Raw genomic sequence first — 23429 nt, 5'->3', positions numbered from 1 at the left:
TTTTTTTTTCTTCCTTTCGTTATATAATATAATAAAATGAAAAATATTAAACAATATATGGTGGTCAAGGAAATTTTTAGTAAATATATTTCATATCAAAAATTAATCATAACTATTTTTTCGTAACACAAATGTGTTTTAAAATATTAAAATTTCAGCTTTCTCTTCTAGTTTAAGATATGGAGGAAAAAAAATACAGCAAACACGAAATAAAACATGGAAAAAGCATATGCAGAAAATAACTTAAATTTTAAGTTAAAAATAGATAGTCATATACTTACTCAATTTTCTTTTAGTCCTATGTCAGCATGAAATAATTTGAAAATTAATTCTTATAAATACAGTAAAATGTATAATAAATGTATATCAGATATGGAATCAAGCTAAGCTTTTCAATGTATTTTTAACATGCAAACTTTCATTCTTTAAGAACAGCTTAAACGATGTCATGTTAACGACCCTAGGGGTCGATATATTATAATTAGGAAATGATCCGGTCAAGGGGCCCATGAATGAATGTCAATCACAAAGATTTTAAAAATTAAGCTATGATTTTAATTTACAGTTTGGAGACTTTGAAAATATGGATATCCCAGATGGATTATCGCCCCATTTTTTGCTCAAGTTGAAAACATCGACAGCCAAGATGAAGTTATTGAACTATTATTAGGTCTTGAAGCGGTTAAACAATTTAACTAGAAGTTAAATTTTGGACAAATATAAATATCACACAAAAATATCCAATTCTTGGTAACGCGACAGTTCACTTTTTCATTGCATTCCCAAGCTCATATATGGTTGAATCTGGCTTTAGTCATTTTAATTCTATTAACAAAGCAGAGAAAGAAAATTGAATGTGGAACTCCGATGCTATTAAAGACTGAAACTAACTAACTTCGTTGCTAATTTATCAAAGCATCATCAATCACATCTTTATCCATTGATAAATATATGTAAAAGATTGAGTTTGTCAAAAAGAAGAAAATCCTCTTCGAATCAGGTCAGCTTTTTTCCCCCTTGTTTATCACTTTTTACAGGGGAGGTCGATAAGAGAATTATAAATTTTTTGAAGATCAATGATCAAAAAAGTTTGGCGGCCCCTGATTTAGATCTTTTAAAAGATGACATATTTCAAATAAAAATTTTAGTTTTTACACTTTATAAAGTAATAAATTGTATAATTAAAGCTAGTATCATAGTAAATCAGTATCAATGTCATGATGCCCGAAGAAAGAAAGTTATTGGGGCCATTTTCATCATATGTTAGTCAACATTGAATTTTTTAAAAAAAAAAAAATCGAATATTATGAGTAATCTATCAGTTTTAGAAATTAAGGAGCTTTAACTAAGCATTTAACACTTGTCGTTCTTATCTTTCATGTTAATAAGCATTATTTGATTTTGTTATACTATTTTTAAACATATTCAGTAAAATTTGCAAAATTCAGCTAATGCATATATCTCTTTAAAGACAACCCTTATATTTAATTTATAAGCCCTTAAGAAACCAAATAAGGCAACAGAAGTAAAAAATTGCGATAAAACTAACGCTAAAGTAATTTATTACTTTAATTATTGATGCCAAATCAGTTTGAATTTACTCAAAAATATTATTAAGATTTTTGTAAACGTAATAAAATAAACAAAATTTTAGATTCGTTTTTTCCCCCCAAGGAAATGAGACTACACCTAGGAGAAATAAAATAAAAAAGCGGCAACACATAAAATTACGCTTTCAATATATTTAAACAACACTATATAACAAGATATTGAACATTAGTATTAAATAAAACTGTCTAAATCTGTTCAGATTACTGATTTCTGTGAAAGAAATTTGCTTTTTTATTAAAAAAAAAAAAAAAAAAACATTTACTAACGAAACAAAATTAAACATGCATTTTTCTAAGGATGAAGTCATGTTATTAATGTAAGACGGAATAGCAGAACAATTAAGTAAGAAAAAAAATTGCATCACGAATAAATTTTTTTCGAAATTCAAAATTTCAAATCTATTAACTGACTGTCACTGTGATGACATTTTTACCAAAAATTTTTTTTAAGTAGATATAATTAAAAATTCTTTAAATTTTCTGGGGTAAAAACTTTAATTTCTACACACGCAAAACAAAATTTAGAATTCAAAAATGAAAAATGATAAGTTTAAAAAAAAAATGCGAAGTATTAGGTGTTAAAAAAATATAATGAAATGTAGCATTTAGGCCTCCAGTAACCTTGCAGAAAAATCTTAATTTTCATTAACAACACATATTTTTAATTTAGAACTCAATTTTTACAACAATTAATGTGAATTCAGGAGTGGATTAAGGTTTTCCTTTAGGTTCTGAAAAACCCAAAATTCACATTTCATATATAACCTTATTTACTGCTACTTTACAATTAAAGCTTCTAAACTTTATATTCACAAAAAATAAATAAAAATTTAAATTCAAAAAAAGAATTTAAATTAAAATAAAAATCTAGTTAATTAAATTTTTAAATATTTCCTGTATCAGGAAATCGAGAATTTTAATTGATTATTAAGCATTTAAAAATAATTAAGAGTGAAATTAAATGTCAAATTACTGAGACTATTTACCAGGGATTAACAACTAATAAATAAGCGAAAAACTCTTTCAAGTTTCACTAAAACCTACCTTTTTAGTATTATTGCGAAATTAAGTTAATCATTATTTAATGATGCGTTATGATTGCAAAGTTTGGTAAATAAATAACGATTTGTGTGTAAACTACCTATATGCGTTGCAATCTGGAAATCATTTTCAATCAATTCCTACCTTAAAAAAAAGAATGTGTTTGAATAAAAAAGAGTCTAAATTTTAGCAGCCAGGAATTAATGAAATCGAAATAAGGATCATCACAATAACCTTAAAATATTTTATATGTTTTATTTTTTTTTTTAAATTTTATTTACTAAAGGAGAAAAATAGAAATGGCAAGAGAAGGAACGTTAACGGGACAGAAATGGTGGGATGAAAACGTCTTGCTTCCTCAAATTTTGCCTTATTCAAGAGAATTTTTTTTAAAAAATGGCTACTGAGGGACGGAAGAGGGTAACACAAATTACACTTATGAGTTATGTTTGTTTTCATACTAACCTTTGTCATCTGAAGTGTCTGTTTTTTCTTTCTTTTCTTTTAAAGACTTTCTCGTTAAATATCCCCGCACACCAGCTTGTATTTTAACAACAGCTTCGTTTATATTACCCGTACCATCGTCCACTGCCTGAAACACAAATAATGACACTTCAGAACATTAAAGCGATTAAGAACAATTGGCGAAAAAAAGAAAGAAAATCTTTCGTAAGTAGAAAGTCAAGGCCACACAAATCACGCCCAAATAAGTATTTTTTTTTTATTTGTAATCAACTTAAACAATAAACAATTCTGAAATTCAATTGTAAAAACGAGAGATATCATTTTGGATTAAACAATATCTGATCTTGAAATAAAAAGGGATAGGTTAAGGTAATTTACTCAAGATGCTTAAAAATAAAAAATAAAAAAAAATTTATAAATAAAAGAATGAAAGAAATGTAGTTCTTGAACAGAAGGGGAAAAAAGAAAGGTTGGAAGAAAGAAAAGATTACTTACGCGTAATCATTCATTAATTTCCATTTTGGGTAATTTTTTTCATTTTTTATTACAAACATATTTATTTTATTTTCAGTTTATTTTGGCTTTGGGTAAAAGAAAACTAAAAACAATAATGGAATTTCAAATCAATATTAAAAAGGCAAATGAAAGCGAGTGGATGAAATGAAAGTGATTCTATCAGAATAATGTTTAGTTTAATACCTTGATTACTATTTGGCTCAAAATAATTCAGAAATCTTTATTCCCTGATGAATTCGTCAGAAACATAAATATAAAAATTAAATTCTCAGCATTCGGTAATGGCAACTAAAAATCAGAAAAATTAATAATCTAGAAATCCTGAATAATTTTTAGTCCAATTCTTTGATTTCTATTAATTAAATTGCTGTGCACGTAATACAATAAAAATATTAGTTGCGTGGTTAAATGAAGGGTGTTTATTTAGGGACTAATACAATAAATTTTCATAATTAAAAAAATTTACTTAAGAAGTTAATACCAGATAGCAAGGTCTGAAGAACAGGAATACGTATACTGTATACACATGCATTGTTTAAAATTTTGAAGGAAAATTTATATATAATTATAATAAACTATACCTTAAAGTTTAGTTTTTAAGAAAATTTGCTCTGCTAGGTTTCAAGAAACTATTGAACATTAGGAAAAAAAATCGATATTTCCTACGAAATAAATATCAACGAAAGGTCATCAATATGTTGACTGACAATGTATACTTTTGCATACAAAATAAATAAAAAAAAATATCTCAGCAAAAATCGGGAATTAATAAACTCTAATAAATTTATCTGAAACCCCAAAGTAAAAGCTAACATAGAATAAAATATCGCTCCTTGAAGGATATAATAGCAAAGAATTAAGTGAAATAAAATACTCACCTTAACCAGAGCTTCTTCTGCTTGTTTCTGAATTCCCTGTACACCTTGAGTAGCTGAACCTAGTACAGATGATTGAACTTGTGTTAGAGAACCTAAAGCTGCTGTAGGAATTTCTTTAAGATCTGAAATGGCGCCCATTGCTTTGGTCTGTACATCAGCGATGGTGTTTTGTATATGTTTTGGAACTTCTTGTACAGTTTGTATAACTTCTTGTGATTTTTCCTGAACTCCTGACAGCACTTGTTGCAAATTTTTTCCAACGCCACCAACTGCATTTTGAGCACCTCCCGTTAGAGCACCAAGAGCTGCCATTGGCATTTGTTGAAGACTTGCAAGACTATCTTGACCTTTAACTTGAATATCAGACTCGGTCTTTTTCACTGTCTCTGTTACATTTTTTAGACTTTCTTCAGCTTCATTCTTTTTGTTTTGTAACTCAAGACTAGCTGACGATACGAAGCCTTCTGTTTTGCTTTTAATTTCATTTGCTTTATCTTCAGCTTGTTTAGTGGCTGATTGAACTTGAGATTCTACATTTCCAATTTGGGATTTAAATTGGGATTCAGCGGAAGAAATTGTTGCTGCAGCTTTTGATTGCAACTGAGATTCTGCTTCCGAAACTTTTGATTTTAATTGGATACTAGCAGTGGAAATTGCATTCTCTGCTTGTGACTGGAAACCTTTTACTTGATTTTCAGCTTCCTTTGCCTTATTTTGTAGCTGAGCCGTGGTACTGGTTACAGCACTTTCAGCGGAAGTTTGAAGGTTCTTGAGGGCTGTTTCTGCTTCCCGAGTTTTTGAATCAAGTTCACTTTGGGCTTTATTTTGAAGGTCTTGCACCTTTGCTTCAGCTTCTTTCTGTTTCGTTTCAATAGTTTCTTGTGCTTTTGACTGAAGATTCTGCACAGCACTTTCAGCATCACGTACTTGTGCTTCAGCTTTGGAATGAAGATTTTTCACAGCTGCTTCAGCTTCAGATGCCTTACTCTGAAGCTGAGAGGCAGAATCTGAAACAGTTTTTTCAACCTTGCTTTGAAGATTCTGAGCGGCAGTCTCCGCTTCCTTTGCCTTTTCATCAATTTGACTGGTGACTTTTGCAGCATTTTGTTGGGCTTTGGCTTGAATATTTAAAACAGTAGCCTGAGCTTTTGCGTGCACATCTTGAATACGGGATTCTAGCTCAGCATTTGCATCGGCTATGCTTTTCTCGGCTTTAGATTTCATATCTAAAGCAGCTGTTTCAGCATTTTTGATATTTGAATCAATTTGTGCTTGAGTCTTAGATTGAAAATTTTGAAATTTATTTTCTGCCTCTTTGGTTTTAGATTGAATTAATTCATTCGTGTCAGACACTGCTTTTTCAGCTTGTGATTGGGTTTCTTTCAATTTATTTTCTGCTTCTTTTGCTTTATTTTGAAGTGCTGATTGAGTTGATGAAATGGACTGTTGAACCTTTGATTGCGTTTCTTTAGCTTTGTTTTGAATGTTTTCAGTAGTATCTTGGATGGCTTTCTCAGCGTCAGACTTGGCTTTATTCAATTCTCCTTCGGTTTCTTTTACTTTGGCTTCAGCTTGTCCTTGCAATTGGCGAGCTCCTTCTTCCAGCTCTGTCGCTTTATTTTGCAACTCCTTGTTAGCATCAGCAGCAGCACTTTCGAGTTTATTTCCTGCATCTTTTGCTGATTTTGTAAATGAGTTGAAGCTTGAACTAAGGGATTTTTTCTAAAATTAAAATGATAACATAAGAAAAGAATAATGTTAAAACTAAATACAAAACCTATAAATCTTCAAGAAATAAGAGGTAATATCATTACGTTTCGCAGCTTTTATTATCAGGATGTTTTTCCATAACGAAAATATTTTTTCTTCTGATTTTTAACAGTTGGGTATTTGCACTTCACGAAGATCACTGATACCAACACATGTGACCTATGACGTCAACGTCAGCTAATCATTTATTAGCAAAATGGAGTGTTAAAGTTAAGCTAAGTTTCTCTACGTAAGTTAGAATGTTAATTAATTTGAAGTTATTTAAATACAGCGTCGTATCGCACATCGAATTTGTTAAAATATATATAATTCTTTCTTGTCTGTTTCTTTTACTTAACTTAGATTTATTATTTGTTTATGCATTTTATTATAAAAAAGATACATTTTTGTTTTGTGTACCTGGCAACTTCAATGCATAATTAGTTAGTTTATGTTCTACATGGCATCGTGCCTGTGTTTGTGAAATTTATAAAGCGAATTGAAAGCCTTCTTGAACATAATTATAAAACTATTTTTTAAAGATAATTCCTTGCAAAAATAATTTGTACTAATTTATACACTATTATTTTTTTAATAATCGAAAAAAAATTTAAATTGTAAAAAATAAGTATTTTTACATCATTTAAGATCAAATTATTCAATCATTTCAAATCACAAAATACAAAACTTAAATAGAATCGTTTGAATAGTTTTTGGAAAATAAAAATTTTGACATCATCATTTTTCAGAATTTTTTTTTATTTATTATTATGGAGAGAAGTCAGTAGTAAAGAGCTTCAAATAACTTTTTGATTAGTTTTTTTTAAAAGGTGGGTCGTAGATTTCACTTTATTATGTCAGGAATTATTTAGGATGAATGAAAAGAAACAAAAGTGATTTGAAATCACTTGTTTCTTCTCATTCACATCTGAAAAGTCTTGATAATGGGCGCCTATTTTTGAGCACTTAAGACATGTCTACTTTTATTTGTATTTGCATATTCTTGAAGCCAAAGAAGCTTTATCTAATCAAGTAATATTGATTTCGTTCTTATTCTTTGTAGGTATTTTTAATTTTTGTAATTTATTTAATATAAAATTTGTATAATAATTATTAGCTACTATATCACTTCTAATGTTTTAAAATTTATTAAAGAAATATATTATCGAATTTTTTTTGAAGGTGAAGTGTGAATGTATATTTATTAGTTTCACCTACTAATGTAAACGAACTCCCGACAGCGTAACGCATGTTATATCTTAGCAACTTCGTGGTGTGAAAAAAATAATGTATAGAAGCTTTTTTCAGGGACTTTAATAGCTCAAATTTACATTTTGTTTCTGTCATAGATGGAAGAAAAAAAATTAAAAATGCATTTATTATTCGTACAACAGATATGCGTACAATGCGTCAATAAAAACTCTTATCAATAGCTTCGTTACCTTCACCTTACACGTGACTTTATAAAATTGTTTATAAAGCGTTTAGTCTAAGGTAAATCACTGAACATAGATTTCCCATTTATTTCATGCGTTATTGCGTGCCAATGTTGGAAAGGTAATTTTCGGCCACTATTTTTTTTGCCAAAGTCCACCCGATTGACACTCGTCATTCAGGTAACAGTAGAGCAGATTTGTCGGTCACTCTTTCAGGTGCATCGTATTACGTGGTCAACGTCATTTCCTCAGTGATGACAGAAAGTACAGAGAATGAAAGGACATCCATTCCTTGACCAGGATTCAAACTCAGGACCTTTCTGATGACCATTACACAGTCTGGCTGACAGGGATACTTTTTTAATTTGCTCAAACTTATTGTCTATACAAAATGAGTTATATTTCTCTTTAATTTAAAGTACTCGAAAAAAAAAACAGGATAATTGTTAATTATATAAGAATTATTTCATTGATTTCCTTTTATGATACATTTAAAATTTACTTTTGATTTTAGAAGTAAATGTTTTTTTAATCTCTCAGGAAGTTAGCAAAATAATTCTTTTGACAAATAAATATTATTATTCATATAGATATTTCCGACTCATTATTATTTCATTAGAAATTTAATAAAAAATAGAAAATATTTCAATTTTATTTTTTAGTTTCAGCTCAAATGCAGTTCCACAGTTTTTTATTTTGAAGTTTCGCCTTGATAAAATCAAAGGAATTTGGATATCAATTTTTGCATTATTCAAAAATTTATTTTACAAAAAACTAAGCAATTAGATTATTTAAAGAAGCGAACAGAAATCAATTTAAAAAAATAAAAATAAATTGAAATATTGATCAAATACTTACAGCTCTTTTAAACATTGCACACTAAATAATTTCCAAACCAACTCTTTAACAAATGCGAGATAATAATAAAACGAAACATTCTAAAGAGATTAGTCAAGCAGTCTTATGGGCGTATAATAATAATGAAAACCGGTTTTTAAAAAAATGTTTACAGCATTGAGAGACCTCGTGATCTTTTTTAAATAATTCATGCTATGAAATTATAGTAGGCAAGTCACTTTCATTTGCATCATACTCGTATATTCAGTATACGAATGCTTAGAACAAAGTTAATTTAGCCTTCACCCTGATCGTGGTTGTTGCCAAAAGAATAACAATAAATAAAAAAAAGCTTAATGTGCATGTTGACTATTTCCATCGCAGAAAGCAGTAAGTTGAGAAACCGGAAATAAGCTTCACTTTTAATAATGAGAGTTATCAAAAAATAAAAGAATAAATAAATTAATGGAACTGTGATTGTTTTCCAAACAATGTACGAAAACGCATTTCTTTAAATAGAACGTAGAATGAGTGATATGACAAACAAAACTGTGATTAAAAAATACGAAAAGAAACATATTTTCCACCAGTTCGCATAAATATATTAAATTATAAAAAGGGGCATACCAAAAGAGACATGGCTAACGGTGAAATTATTATTACTATTATTACTTACTATTATTGTTACTTATTATTTTCTTATAACTATTATTACTTTATAACATATTAATAATATCTGTTTTATCATAGAATAATTTCTGCATTGTATTTACATAAAAATAAGTTTAAAACAGAGATTTAGATTTTTATGAAAATATATCGTTCTAGCGTATTTTTTCTTTTGCTTTATCTCTTATAATTTTTTTTTTAATTTTGTAACCGTCGTTTAACAGCCGACCCAATTTTAGGATTTACGACTGCTAATATTTAACTGCATAGTCTTGTAATTTTGAACCTAATCCAGAAGACAAGGGAACTTCTGGATCAAGTATTGGAGACATGATTTATCTTTTTTCCTCTCTCGTTATTCTTGAATACTTAGGGGTTTCGAACAGGGGTTCCCCTCGCGCTATCCCGTAACGAAGGTATTAATCCGTATTTAACGGTAGTTTGTCGCATTCTTACGTAATCTCTCTTGTTGCTTATGCTTACATTGGCTGGATTTATGATTCTAATTTGTTATGCGACATATCTAACGGAAATTACTGTAATCAAATGAAAAATACAGTATTTATTTAAAAAACATTCCTTTCGACTTTTTTTTTCTATTTTTTTTTCCAAGATAGAGAGAGGGGAATAAATATTTTTCTCAATACTTTCGCCAAAACGCAATTTTTCCCGCTGAATTTAAGATTTTATCGCATTTGGCGAGTTGCCGAATGCTTAGTGCGGGCCCTGTATCCCAATAAAAGAGATAAGTTTAATAATTTACATAATTTAAAGAATATTGAAAATTCTTTTTTTAAATATCCATACATTAAAAGCTTGTTAAATTCTTAACAAAAATGCTAAACTTACATGCATCTATTTTCACGCCAAAATTCAAATACTAATATTCAAAATTTGTTAGTTTTATAGTATATTAATATTCACACAAATAACAAAGCAGAAAATAAATCTATTATTTTCACTAAATATGTTTGCCATGTTTCAAATAAACTACGTTTCAAAAATTTTGTTAAAAAACTAGTGAAATGCCAATCGGTGAATAGAAACTTCCAATTTTAAAAATGAAATTTAAAGATGAATTTTCCAGAAATTTTTAGAATTATAAAAATGATAAATTTTTATTCAAATTATAGCGCTTAGTTTAAAATTAAGCTCAATCCATTTCTTACACAATTAACTAAAACCTTTTCTTTAAAAAAAATCAAATTAGATTTAAAACTAAACGCCATTATTGAATCAATAAACGATGTGCCATATTGATAATTTTTGTAAAACATAAAAATCAATCACTAAAATACGTTCAATAAAAGATGATATATTAACTTATAGATCTTTTTCTTCCATAAACTTTATCTTAACAGTTCAAAGAATTAGTTTACATGCAAAAACTAAAATTAAGAGATAAAGGTAGTTTAGAATCTAACTACAATACTCAATAAAATCATATTTTTATAAGCATTAGTAAAGATAAAGAATTGAAAATCTGTTCATGATACTTGATTGCTTTTAAATGACTGCGACGTCTCTTTATTTTAAAGGCATGATAAGTTTTTAGTAATTTGTGTTACTTTTGTATTAACATTTTTCTGAAATTTAAAGTACGGAAACTTAGAGGGCTTCTAGTCTTATTATCATTTGCGGTAATCATTCTAATTAGTAAGCGTTAAAAATTTATAGTTCTTATTATAGGCTAATATTACAAATTAGAAGGTCTCGGGCCTTTGATTTTGGAGATCATTTGAATTAATAAATGTTAAACAATTATAATTTAAGTTCATTACTAACAGTACAAATTAAGAGAGCCTTGAGTCTTGTTAGTATATCCGTCCAAATTTGTAAGAAAAATATAATTTTGGTTAAATATTAATAATACAAATTAGAGAGCCTCATACCTTTAAAAGTTAGACAACTATAATTAATGCTCAATACTTATAGCAAAAATTTTCTTTTTCAACGCATGCAAGCACTCCACACTTCACACGGATAAAACACAAACACTCTACGTTTATACAAATATTATTGTTGGGTCATCGTGCAAGCACATTTTTAAGCTTCCTTCTTTTTTGTGCGAAGGACTTAAAAACACAAAATGCTTGTTATTTCTATTTTTAAGACACACGCTATGCAAACCGAATGCACACATTTTTCATGCGGAACTTGCCTCGTTTTCGATTTCAACAGAATCGTGTGCCTGGGTGTTTGAAGTAAATAAACCGCTTGGAGGTGTAACAATTTCCGTTTTAACTTCCTCTCTTATAACTGGATGAAAAACTTCCGAAGATGTTTGGCTCACAAAAGATGTTGGTCTGGAAGTCGGAGTTTCTGACATAAAACTGAGAGAATCCTATTTTAAAGGAAGATTGATCCATGAATGAGAGAGTGAAAAGATTGCCCTCTTTTATGCCCGAAGTTTTGTTTAATTTTTCTAATTATTAAAATTTCAAGGAGACTAGATCCTATCGTTTTTATTAAGGATGTCATCGGCTGGTATGAATAAATTTTGAAACTACTGACAAAATCATTTAAATGCCCAATTATTACATTTATATCAAATGCAAAAAATGAGAAATTATAAATTTCTATCTCTTAACGTTGACCCATTATATCGCACTGAGAATTAAAGTATGGTCAAAACTATCAGAATGTGTGGTAATAAGAACTATAATTTAGAAATTTTCCGGTAAACCATAACCATATGAACGGTTTAAATACTGCATATTTTGTTTTTATTAACGGAATTATAGTATTTATATCCAGAAATATCATTGCCATATAGTACGGTAATTTTACCAGAATTTTGGTCTTCCTCCAGTACCTGTAATACCATTACATCAGCATAATATGTTCGCCCCCATCCTGTTTTCAAATCATATTGTAATAGTTTTAAGCAATTAATTTATAAAAAAAATGTTTCATAATATTTGATCAGAAATTTTTAAAAGTTTAAAATCTATATACTATGAAGTATTCTTAAACATGCATTTTGTTTTGAAATGTATGTTACCGGCAAAGTATAAAACGACGGTGTTGTGTTTAATGCTGGACCTTTCTAGGCAAAGTATAAGTATGAGATTTATTACATACTTTCTCTAGGCATTGTATAATACAAATTATACCTAGACATTCAATAGGGAGTTAGACAAAGTATGAAACTATTTAAGCAAAGTGAGAAAAGAGATCTTGATAAGGCTATTATATAAATGAGGCGCACCCTACAAAATACAAATGTTATTATGAAAAAATCATGAAATATCATTAAAAAAATATATCAAAATGCGTAAAGAAAAATTAAAGTTGTACAAAACAAAATTTATGCCTTTCTTATTAAGGAAATTAAAATTTTCATATAAAAAATAAGAAATTAAAATTAACTAAATGTTGTAACATGGTAGATTTGAATGAGATTTAAAATTTCATTTCATTAGATTCGAAACAAAAGGGAGATGTATTTCATACATTACGGTTTTTTTCATTTGGCATTCTAAAGAATGCTTAGGAAATGTGTGAAGTATGAATCGTTTCATACATTGCACACTTGTTTTAGACATTATATACAACGCCTAGGCATTCTTTGGAATACCGGATTCCAAACTTCGCTGGTAACATATATAATATCTAAAAACATTGTCAACACAATATCGTTTATGCAGTTATAATAAATAAAAATAGTTACCTTTGAGGAAAATGATGGGAAAAATGATTTCTGTAAAAAAAAGAAATAATTAAAAATGATCATCTTAATATTGTTCTTCAACTCAAAATATATTTTCAATTTATATGTACTTACACTTTTTTTCTCTTTTTCTGCGGGACTTTTATTTTCTTCTACCTTTACACTTTCCTGATATTCAGTAAAAACTGTTTTCTAAAAGAAAGAAAATACACGAGATAAGAATATATTCTGATCAGATATTTTTTAAAATGCAAATGAAATAAATATTTTTGAAAGCTGGTTGATTTACTAGAACTCACATATTCAAGTGCAGTAATACATCAAATAGAAATCTCCAAGAATCAAAAATTTACATCTACGATTCAATTCTCAAAATCATGAGAATGTTAAAGATAAAATTCTTCATTCCCTTTACTAACCTTTACACTGAGAAGAAAATAAGGTCAAAACTATAAGAATATGGTAAAATTTACAGTGTTTCTGATTTTACGAAAACACAAATAGCTTGGTAATTTTTACCGAAGTACTTTAGTAATGATTTTGATAAAATTAACAATAAAATATTGTTTTATAATATGTATAAAAATAAGGCGAGTGGAATAAAATTTGGTAATTTTATCATTATACCAGTCCAGAGCAAGGCATAAAAACCATTTATTCGGTTAAATTTACTTTTCAGTTTTGTACGAACACTAAATGTGTGTTTCTAAACTAAATGTGTGGTAATAGGAATTATAATTTTGAAAACAAGAAATTCCGGTATCATATGAGCGAAAAATTATCAATGAGTGGTTTAAATACCGTATATTTTGGTTTTATTAAACAGAATTATATATATTTTTTTACCAGAATGTCTTTACCATACAGTACTGTAACTTTACCAGATTGTTTTTCTTCGTGTGATAAGCAGTTGAAACTGTCTCATCTGTCTATAAAATTTTATATTTGAAATATTAGTAGCAAGTACAGCTTCTAAAAATACCGTTTTTTTTAGTTTTTTTTTTTTTTTTTTGCTGCAGTCAGCCTAAGAAGAATCTACCTAAATAACTTTTCATCTTAAAATCATCATTCCATACATTAAGACTCAAATGCTTAAAGAGTAAACTGTAAATATGCTTAGTACTATACTCGTGAAGTTTATTGTACAAAAGTAACTAAAAGTAAACATTTTGAAAGATAAATTAGATATTTTTATTAATAATTTAACAATTTGCAAACTATCTTTAATTACTATTATGAAATGTTTCACATTGTCTTAATTATAGTTATAAATGACAAAGTCAAAAATTTTAACGAAATTTGTGTAATAAAACGTGAGAAACTGTTTTCTAGAAATGTGTCATTTTTAATTCGAAATAAATAATATTTTGTTTGAATCAGTGACAAAATTTCATTCAAATTTTGGATTTTTTTTATGTTTTACATTAAATTAAATTACATTGAATTTTTTGTTAATAGTTTAATACTCTGTAAAAAAAACTTTCGATCCAATAAGATCAGAATTTCACGTGCTAAGACTCAAATTAGAGACTCAGAGGGTACACATTAAATATGCTGATTAGTTAGTGATACATTGATAAACTATTCAAAAGTAATTACTTAATTATTACAAATAATTACAAAAATCTTAAATGATAATTTATGTTCTTATTAATCAATTTTTAATTACCGAAACAAATTAATAAATATTATAAAATATTTCGCATTATCCTAGTTGATTTAGTTTTAAATGAAAAAATCAAAAATTTGAACGAAATTTGTGCAAGGGCACATAAGAAATAAGAACTCACTCAATCGAATTCATTCAAAATTCGGATTAAGTCGTTTAAAATTAAATTTCATTAAAGATGATGTACTTTTTTTATTTAACTTAAAATAACAAATAAATTATTATTAAAAATTACGTTTTACGTTGACAAATTTGGTTAAATAAGTTTTATAAATTCCTGCAAAAAAAATTATAAGTAACAGAGATATTTAAACTTTTGATGCTTCAAATTAAATGTAGTTAAACGTAGCATCAAATTAAAGGTATTTTTCCTTCTTTTCTTCTTTTTTTATAACAAAAAAAAAGACTCTCAACTCTATAATAACAAATTCGATTCCTTCCACGGGTAAAATTCATTTTTGCTGATCATACTGTAAACCAAATCGCAAAAAACGATAAAAAATTACGACGAAAAAAAATCATCAGTTACATTTTAATACAGCAAAACATAAAAATAAATAAAAATAATTAACAAAAAGAAGGGAAAATAGTAAAATTCTGCGGCAAATTGATGAATCACTGCATTCAAATAGAGAATTTATGATACATTTCGAAATTCATTTTATATTTTGTTATTACTAAGAAAATAAAATTAAAAAAATTAAATTCGAAATAATTATTGCAAACGTTAAATAAATAAAAAAAATTATAACAGTCGACATAGTCTAAAGAAGACTAGTAAGCATACTAACTGTAACTCTCGTGTATCGTATTTGTCAAACCTGTATTAATTTATGTATTGTTTATTATCTAATAACAATTAATTAAATAAAGTAATAAAAAAATTACAAACGTGTAGTAAAGCGTAACAAAGAGTTCCTTATCGAAATTCAGTAAACTTTGCAGTTTCTATATTTACTTTTATTTAAAAGCTTTCAATCGCTTTCGGGCATTCACTACAAAGAGATTTTACGATTTCAGGAGAGATTTTGTGCTTAAAGGGCAGATCATAAAATGAAAACTAATGAGAAATGCCGAGCTGCTTTCTTGGAGATGATCCAAACTTGTTAACAAAATCAATGCCAAAACCTTGACCTAAAAGGACATTCATAATATGCCTATCACTTTTTTTTGCCCCTTACGTTTTATTACTATCGTATTTTTATCTATTTGTTTATATATTATTTTTTTTTACAATACAGTATGATGAAAAAACATTTATCTTTTGTTTAAAGGAGTATAACTTAAAAATAAATTTCCCATTAACTTTTGACAAGAAATTTATTACCTATTTTTTTATATTCACTAAAAAGAATATTGATTATATTCATATAAGGTGGTACAATAAATAACAAATAAAAATATCAGTTTACTTTATTTGTATGAGTTGCAATTAAAATCTCTATAGATTGAAAACTTTTATTTTTTTAGAGAAAATACTTTTTTTTAACTTATATAATAAAAATTTTTAATTATTATTATTTTAAACATTTTTCCACCTTCTTAAAATCGCTTACGAGATTGAATTATATAATGATTAAATAACCATTCAAAGGTTGAATCACCATTACTAAGATGGAAGGTTGAGCCTATTATCAACTAATCATGTTCAGAAATGGTTAATTTGTACGATAACCGAGAGATTTTGCATTTAGCAATAAAAAAGGTCAAAACTACCAAGATATGATAAAATTTACTGTGTTTCTGGCTCAATGAAGACGGTAAAATATTCGATAATTCCTGCTGAAACGTTTCGGTTATTGTTTTGGTAAAATTAACCATAAAATATGGTTTTATAATATGTGATAAAATTTGGTGAATGAAGTTAAATTTGGTAATTTTATCATGATATCTTATACATGGCTTAAAAACTATATATTCGGTTTAATTTACTCATATTTTGTTTTACTAAATATGTGGTAATAAAAACTACAATTTGGAAAACTAGAATTTCTAGTAGACTATTACTTTACGAACAGAAAAAATACTTAATGAATGGTCTAAATATCGTATTTCGGTGTTTATTACCAGAATTATGTTTTTCTTTACCAGAAATATCATTATCATAAAGTACGGTAATTTACGAGAATTTCACTATAGTATTGCTACAAGTTGAAAATATGGTTAGTGTTACGAGAAACGCAAGATAAACGCTATGCAAAATCTCTTTAAAATAATTAAGCATGACTCGGTTTTGAGGTTGCAAGCAATCGGACTATCATCATGATTTGACGCATTCCAAATTTTTTAACAGTGCGAAAATGCATATTTGTTTCAAAGCTTCGAATTCAGAACTGAAAGTTTATTATTATTATTATTTTACCTTTTTTAAGGTTTAAACGAATAAATTTCAAAACCTTATTGGGTTTTTTTAAACTATATGAATCAAAAATAATCTAAAAGAAAAGTTGCAAAATATAGATAAGTACAGGTATAAGCAAATAATATACAGGTAAAAACCGTGGAAAATTTTGTTAATAAAATGCTGTTGATAGCTAAATTTGTCATTTGCTCTCATTTGTTTATTGAAAATTATGCCATGTGATTGTTTTTTCCAGTAAAAATTCTCATAAAAGATAAAAGTCAGAGAGTTGTTTGGACAAGTCTGTTTTTATATTAGATAGAGAAATTTGTGAGAGTAAATCTATGTTAAATCAAAAGTAAATATTAAAACAAATTGTAGATTAGTGAAAGTTAATATGAAAAATACGATAGTATATATAATTTCGTTTCAGTAATAATAAATTAAACATAATTGGTAAATTAATTTAGAACATTTTATAGAACATAAGTATTTAATACAAGAAAATTTTGAGTGCTTAAAAAAGTGTTTTATTAAATGGTACTATTTAAAGTGGTAAGCAATTTTACTTTTAATAAACAATTTGAAGAAAATGTTTTTTTTTTATATATTATGGATAAAATAAAACAATAATTCTCCAAATTATACTTGATATGTTCGAAATAAATAATGTATGCATAAAAATATAAGTATTATTTATTCACAACCTATAAGCTAAATAATTATCAGGTAACTCTCATTTAAATATTTTTCTTCTTCTAGGGTTTGAGTTTTATTTTGTAAAAGTTAAATATTAATTGTGTGTTATACAAACCAATTTTCATCTATGAGTCACTAGAACGTAGTATATATATCGCACATGGGCTGCAATAGTGGCACAACTAAAAAAACACGCGTTTTGGACTAAGAACAGGTGTAAATATGAAAATACACATTCTTTTCTGTAGCAATACTTGCACAACTCATAATTCAACTTGAAGATAATCTTCGTTTAAGCAAACTAAAGCATTTCTTATGCATTTTCCTTAGCATATACAACTTAAACTCACTTATCTCAAAACATGATTTTTTTGAGTTGTGCCGCTATTGCAGCCCATGAGTGATATATCACTTGTCTAAGTTTAAATATCTGGAATTAAAGTTTTATTTAGTAAAATTTATCATTTATCAACAATCGATTGTAGTCTTTAAGTTACGGGTATGTAGTCTACGTGTTACTCTAAGTTAAGTATAAGTTAAGTTACCTAAGAGTCTAAGTTAAATTATCTAAGTGTCTAAGTTTAGTTATCTGGCATAAAAGTTTTTTTCAGAAAAGTTAATCAATAGTTAATTTTTATTAACAATCAATTGTAGTCTATAAGACACTGGTATGTAGTCTATGTGTCATTGGTCTAAGTTTTGTTACCTGGGATTAAAATGTCATGCTGAAAAAAGTTAATCAAATATTTCTTTGTTTAAAACACTTTTTATAATACACTCATGCACAATTGCGAACTAAATGAAAGCAGTATATCATTTTTGGGTTAAATAGTTGCAGCAATCATTTTAAAAAGCAACAGAAAATAAAATAAAAAGGAACATGTTAAAATAAAAATAGTATGTAAATATAACGAATTCCTGCACGATTTCTAAAATTGTATGAACCACGGAACAAATTCGTGTGACAAAAATAACTGACAGTAAACATGATTAAGTTTTGCAACAAGGTTCTCAGATCTTTCATTTCGTCTTTTCACTCCTACTGAAATATTGTCATTTGTTCTTAAAAAAGAAAGAGTATTCAGCAGAAAAAAGAACCTTTTCAACAAACTCATTTTTTTAAGTTTAAACTTATAGCTTTTAGTATCTTATATGAACTTAAAAACGAACAAGCTAATAAAACAACTCAATTTAAACATGCCGATTGTTAGTAATGTTAATGAGTAAGCGGGCTAGGTTAATTTTCAGACGCTAAATCCATCTAATTGCACAACAGCTGGATCAATATGGTTTACCTCTGTCGTTTCACCTGAATCTTTAATAGTTTTTTCTTTTTCCAATTTAGTTTCTCGCACACGTTCAAATTCCATGACGGTTGGTTCACCAATCTAATTGAAAATTTTATGAACTCATTTGGAGAAAGAGAGCAATTATGACAAAGAAATATGTTAATAAAGAAACATCAATAAAAGGCAAGAAAGTAATAACGGGAGAAAAAAAGTTAAGACTTCATGTTTGATATTAAAAACAGTTGGTTCTTCACTAATGTAACATGATTACTGCTATTTACAATTAAAAAAAGCAACAAGCTCCAGTGATGGTATTGTGTAGTTGCCAACTTTTGCTCTTTCAGAGAAGAATTTTTTGATAATGGTAGTGAAAAAAATAATTAGATTAACAGTTGTAAGCAGAAATCGTTTTAATTACGCTATCACTTAAAATTCTGCCAAAATGATGATTAGTATTTCTACTCAGGATCTAATTAAGACATGGTCAGAAATATTTTAGTTTTTCCCCTTAAATTATTTTTTTTTTCAATTTTATACTTTTTATTAATGATCTCACAATTTTAATTTTATATTTTTTATTAATATTCTTACTATTTTAATTTTACACTTTTATTAATGTTGTGCCTTGTTGATTTTAAACTTATATAATACTCTAAAATTTTATCGAAAAAGACCATTCAAATTAATGTTTATTTTTGTTATGAAAAAATCTCAGCAATATGTTTCGATTCAACCAAAAATCTAAGGCTGCAGTCACACCGGTGAGCCTATATTCGATTCATATTGCATGCAACACGTGGATGGACGTGATGCATCAGCTAGATTATCAAAGTCAAAAACGTTGGTGGCTAATCAGACTTATTTAAAATTTGATCGATGCATCATCAAGATACATCATGTGTTTACTACAAACTTTAATATGCACACTTGTGTAGACAATGTGAAATTACAATATAAGAAATACAACATTTATAGTTAGTGAAAATGTTAAGGTTTCTTAAAACAGTTATTCTGCCCAGGGTCGAAACTTCTCTCAATCGGGCCTAGGGGGATTTAGTGATTCACGAAGTGGCCACAAAAAACCGTAAACTCGTTTAGCGGATCGGCTGCCCACCTGCGGTGACCAAACCTTCATACGTTGAGCTGCAGTGGCTCATGAGATAGAGCATTCGCCTCCCAATGAAGTGCCCAAAGTTTGAATCCCAGCTCTAGCTCTCAGCAAAAACAGCGTTAAAGTATAATATGCTCAGTGGTAGACGAATCCTAAATTAGAATCACCTTGCCGTCGAGATATCTGTAAAAGAGTTTTGTTTTTTACCTCTCTAGGTAACGCATATGTGGGTTAGTTTCATCAAAAAGTCCTCCATGAAGGATAGTTTGCATCAATGTTTGATCTAGGAGTTCCCTTGTCTTCTGAGTTGGATACAAAATTACAAAACTGTGGAGGTGAACATAAACTCAGAATTGGTTTAGTCGCTCAACGTCGGTCGTAAATAAAATAGAAATCTCATGTGATGATAGAGCTTTCACCTCCCTATGAGGCGACCCAAGTTTGAATCTCAGCAGTGCCTGGTTGATAGGAATTCTGCACCCGGGTCGCACCAGCCACAGTGCGTAAAATAAATATCTTCAGAGGAAGACAGACGGATTATGGATAGAATCTCCTTTCCATTAGGCTAACCATGGAGTGGTTTTCGGGGTTTTCCTCTCCATGCAACTCAAATACGAAATAGTTTTATCATACAGTCTTCAACGCTAGTTAGTTTGTCCCAATACTTTATAGAGGAGTTCCCTTGTCCAACGGAATCAGTTCAAAATTACATGGCTACGGAGTTGAACATTGATAGTCATGAACCCAAAAAGTGGATCGACTGTGCTCAACACCGTATAAACTTAAATTAAATAAATAAACAAATAAATGAAACTTTAATACGATGCTAAAGTGAACCACTTTTTGTTAAATTTGTAAAACAGCATTGTGAAATCAAGTTAAATATGGATTTATCTGCTTGATAATATGATCTAACTTGATCACTATATTAGTGTTACTGCGAATTTGAACAACATTGTGGTTCAACATGATCTAAAATTTTTAAGAATGCAATTTTTAACAATTTTGACAATTAATTAAGATAAAAATATGTCGTATTGGTCAATATAATTTTAAATCAATTTGATTAAACTAAGAACCAAATATTAAAGCATAAATTTTGCTATCCCTATAAATACAAAGAAAATATTTCGAAGAGTAGGTAGCTGTGGTATTGGGCATCTTGTACTTTAAAATATTTAAGAGCAGCAGTTTTGCATTTTTTGAAGCAGCAACAGTATGCTTTCAATACTTTAAATCGGTTCAACAACGTTGAACATTGATACGGTGGAATTTTCTGCAACCTTTATAAGGAATTGAATTGAACCATGTTTCCATTCAGCACGAATCTTAGCATCGGTATGAGATTACTAGCTTTAAGAAGAACGATTATATGATTCAAATTAATTGATTAAAGTTACAGCAAATTTGAACAATATTATGATTTAAAAAGCTACAAAATTTCCATCCCTATAAAATGTTAATTTTAGAGATGTTAAGAACATTAATAAATCTACTTATTTGAATAGGTTTGTGGAAAATGTCTATTTTCAAAAATATTTAGTAAATTTTATAGTAGATTTCCTTGAAGCAGCAATCACTGCATCTCATTTTAATAAACAGTACAAAAAATTGCAAAATAGTACCAAAATAATTTATATTGCCGTTAAACTTTTCAAATTTTGATTTTTATGAATTATTAACTATTAATTTTCTCATGATAACTTATTTTTAAAAAAAATTATTATCCTTATTTAAAAACACTGTTGAACATTCCCTTGAACAATTTACAAATGAATTTAAGTGGAACACCGAATTCGCATAGAACTTCAAAAAAATGTTCTTCAAATCTTCACAATATAAAGGTATGAATCTGTGCCAACAAAGAATGCTATAAAGTTGTTTAAGATGATCATCCTTGAGCAAGGTAGTCAGCATTTTTTTATGTTTTTTTTTTTAAGCAGCCTCATAGTCTAGCTACGAGAATCTATGCCAACATCAGAAAGAAACATCCTTCAGCAAGGTAGATGGCATTACTTTCTCAAATTAGTCAGGTCAATTAACATAATTATTAGCATAAGTTGTACCCTTCAAATGTGATGATTTGAACTGAGAGAACTATCGATTATTTTAAACATAGTGATAATGATATCCTTAAACGTATTATAGTTATCTGTCTTAGTTATCATCTCTCAAGATAAATAACGGACAGCGATAATATGGTGATCATTATCAATGAGGAAAATTATTGAATAAGAGATAATCGTATACGGAGAAAAAAATCTGGTAAAATAACAGTACTTCATGTCAATAATATAACATTTCAGGTTAAGAAAACATAACTCCCCTAGATAAAACTAAGATATACGGTGTTTTAACCATTCATTTGGTAAGTTTTCGCTCATATGGTAACGGTTTACCGAAGATTCTAGTTTTGAAAGCTATAGTTCTAATTACCACACATTTAGTTAAAAATACTGAACTGAAAAGTAAATTTTGCCTAATAAAGGTTTTTTTTTGCCGTTCTCTAAAGTATCATGATAAAATTACGAAATTTTACCGCATTTACCAAATTCTATCATAAATATTAAAACTATATATATTTTTTTAATTTCATCGAAATCATTACCAAAGCGTTTTGATAACAAGAACCAATCCTTTCGGTTTTTCCATACAGCTAGAAACACGGTAAATTTTACCATATTCTGGTATTTTTTACCATATGTTTTTGTTAGTGTGAGTGTTGATAAATTGCATTTTAATAATGAAAATATTGATCTACTAAAAAATAATGTAAAATAGTTAAATTGAAAAAATGTAGCATCATACCGTTAAACACCGATATTTTCAGACGATATATTGCGAAATTACAATTACAATTTAAGTTAAAATAGGGACAGTTAACAACTTAAAACCAGTTTCAATTCTTAAATAGGCGAACATTCATCGAATAGAGCATAGTAAATATTGAAGAGTCCATTATCTTAAATTTTCAATTTTGCATTTTTTGTATTGTTTACATGTTGTAATATTTTAATGTAATAAATATCCATACATATCAAAATTTTTTGACTCTTAAACATATTGATGACAAGTATTGTCATTGACAAAATTTAAAAGAAAATAATTCTGAAAAGTAATTTATTTCAAATTTATGGCTGAAAAAAATTTCTATTCATAATTTCTTCGAACCCTTCCTAATCCTACACAATTATTGTGAAATCTATTTAACTTAGAAAAGGAGATGAGTCGTTGTATACTTTTTTTATTTCTTTCATCATTGTATTCATAATACCAATCAAAATTATTATATCAATTTCAAAGTTATAGTTATACCAATGAAAATTATTATATAAATTTAATTACTTTTTCAACAAGACTTTAAAGCTTTATTTAGAATTGAAATGAAATTATTTGCTATAATAAACATCAATTTGTTACGCAAACTTAATATTAAATGGATTTTT

The 23429-nt window shown here is 27.9% G+C and overlaps 1 protein-coding gene and 1 long non-coding RNA gene across 13 annotated transcripts in view; one reads left to right on the top strand and one right to left on the bottom strand.

Annotated features, from left to right (window-relative positions):
* The window catches only part of LOC107456769 (uncharacterized), an 86156-nt gene that overhangs the window by 2790 nt on the left and 59937 nt on the right, over window positions 1-23429 (bottom strand). For 3 of the 12 annotated variants that reach the window (XM_016074727.4, XM_016074718.4, XM_016074756.4), the window contains exons 4-9: window positions 18879-18971; window positions 12989-13066; window positions 12875-12904; window positions 11363-11545; window positions 4511-6232; window positions 3117-3243 (exon numbers count right to left, since the gene is read on the bottom strand). In XM_016074727.4, the coding sequence (XP_015930213.3) occupies window positions 3117-3243; window positions 4511-6232; window positions 11363-11545; window positions 12875-12904; window positions 12989-13066; window positions 18879-18971 (2233 nt within the window). Of the gene's footprint in view, window positions 1-281; window positions 299-3116; window positions 3244-4510; window positions 6233-11362; window positions 11546-12874; window positions 12905-12988; window positions 13067-18878; window positions 18972-23429 lie in introns of all 12 variants that reach the window. The other 9 variants (XM_016074742.4, XM_016074734.4, XM_071181459.2 and 6 more) reach the window with 4 other exon arrangements.
* The window catches only part of LOC139425711 (uncharacterized), a 79102-nt gene continuing 67253 nt past the window's right edge, over window positions 11581-23429 (top strand). The window contains exon 1 of the long non-coding RNA XR_011636864.1: window positions 11581-11688. This is a non-coding gene — a long non-coding RNA (uncharacterized LOC139425711). The remainder of the gene's footprint in view (window positions 11689-23429) is intronic.

The sequence above is a fragment of the Parasteatoda tepidariorum genome, chromosome 8 (assembly GCF_982258835.1).
Source record: "Parasteatoda tepidariorum strain Cologne lab strain chromosome 8, Ptep-v5.0, whole genome shotgun sequence".
NCBI lineage: Eukaryota > Metazoa > Arthropoda > Arachnida > Araneae > Theridiidae > Parasteatoda > Parasteatoda tepidariorum.
The sequence above is the reverse complement of the archived record's forward strand: the minus strand, read 5'-3'. Positions and strand labels throughout refer to the sequence as shown.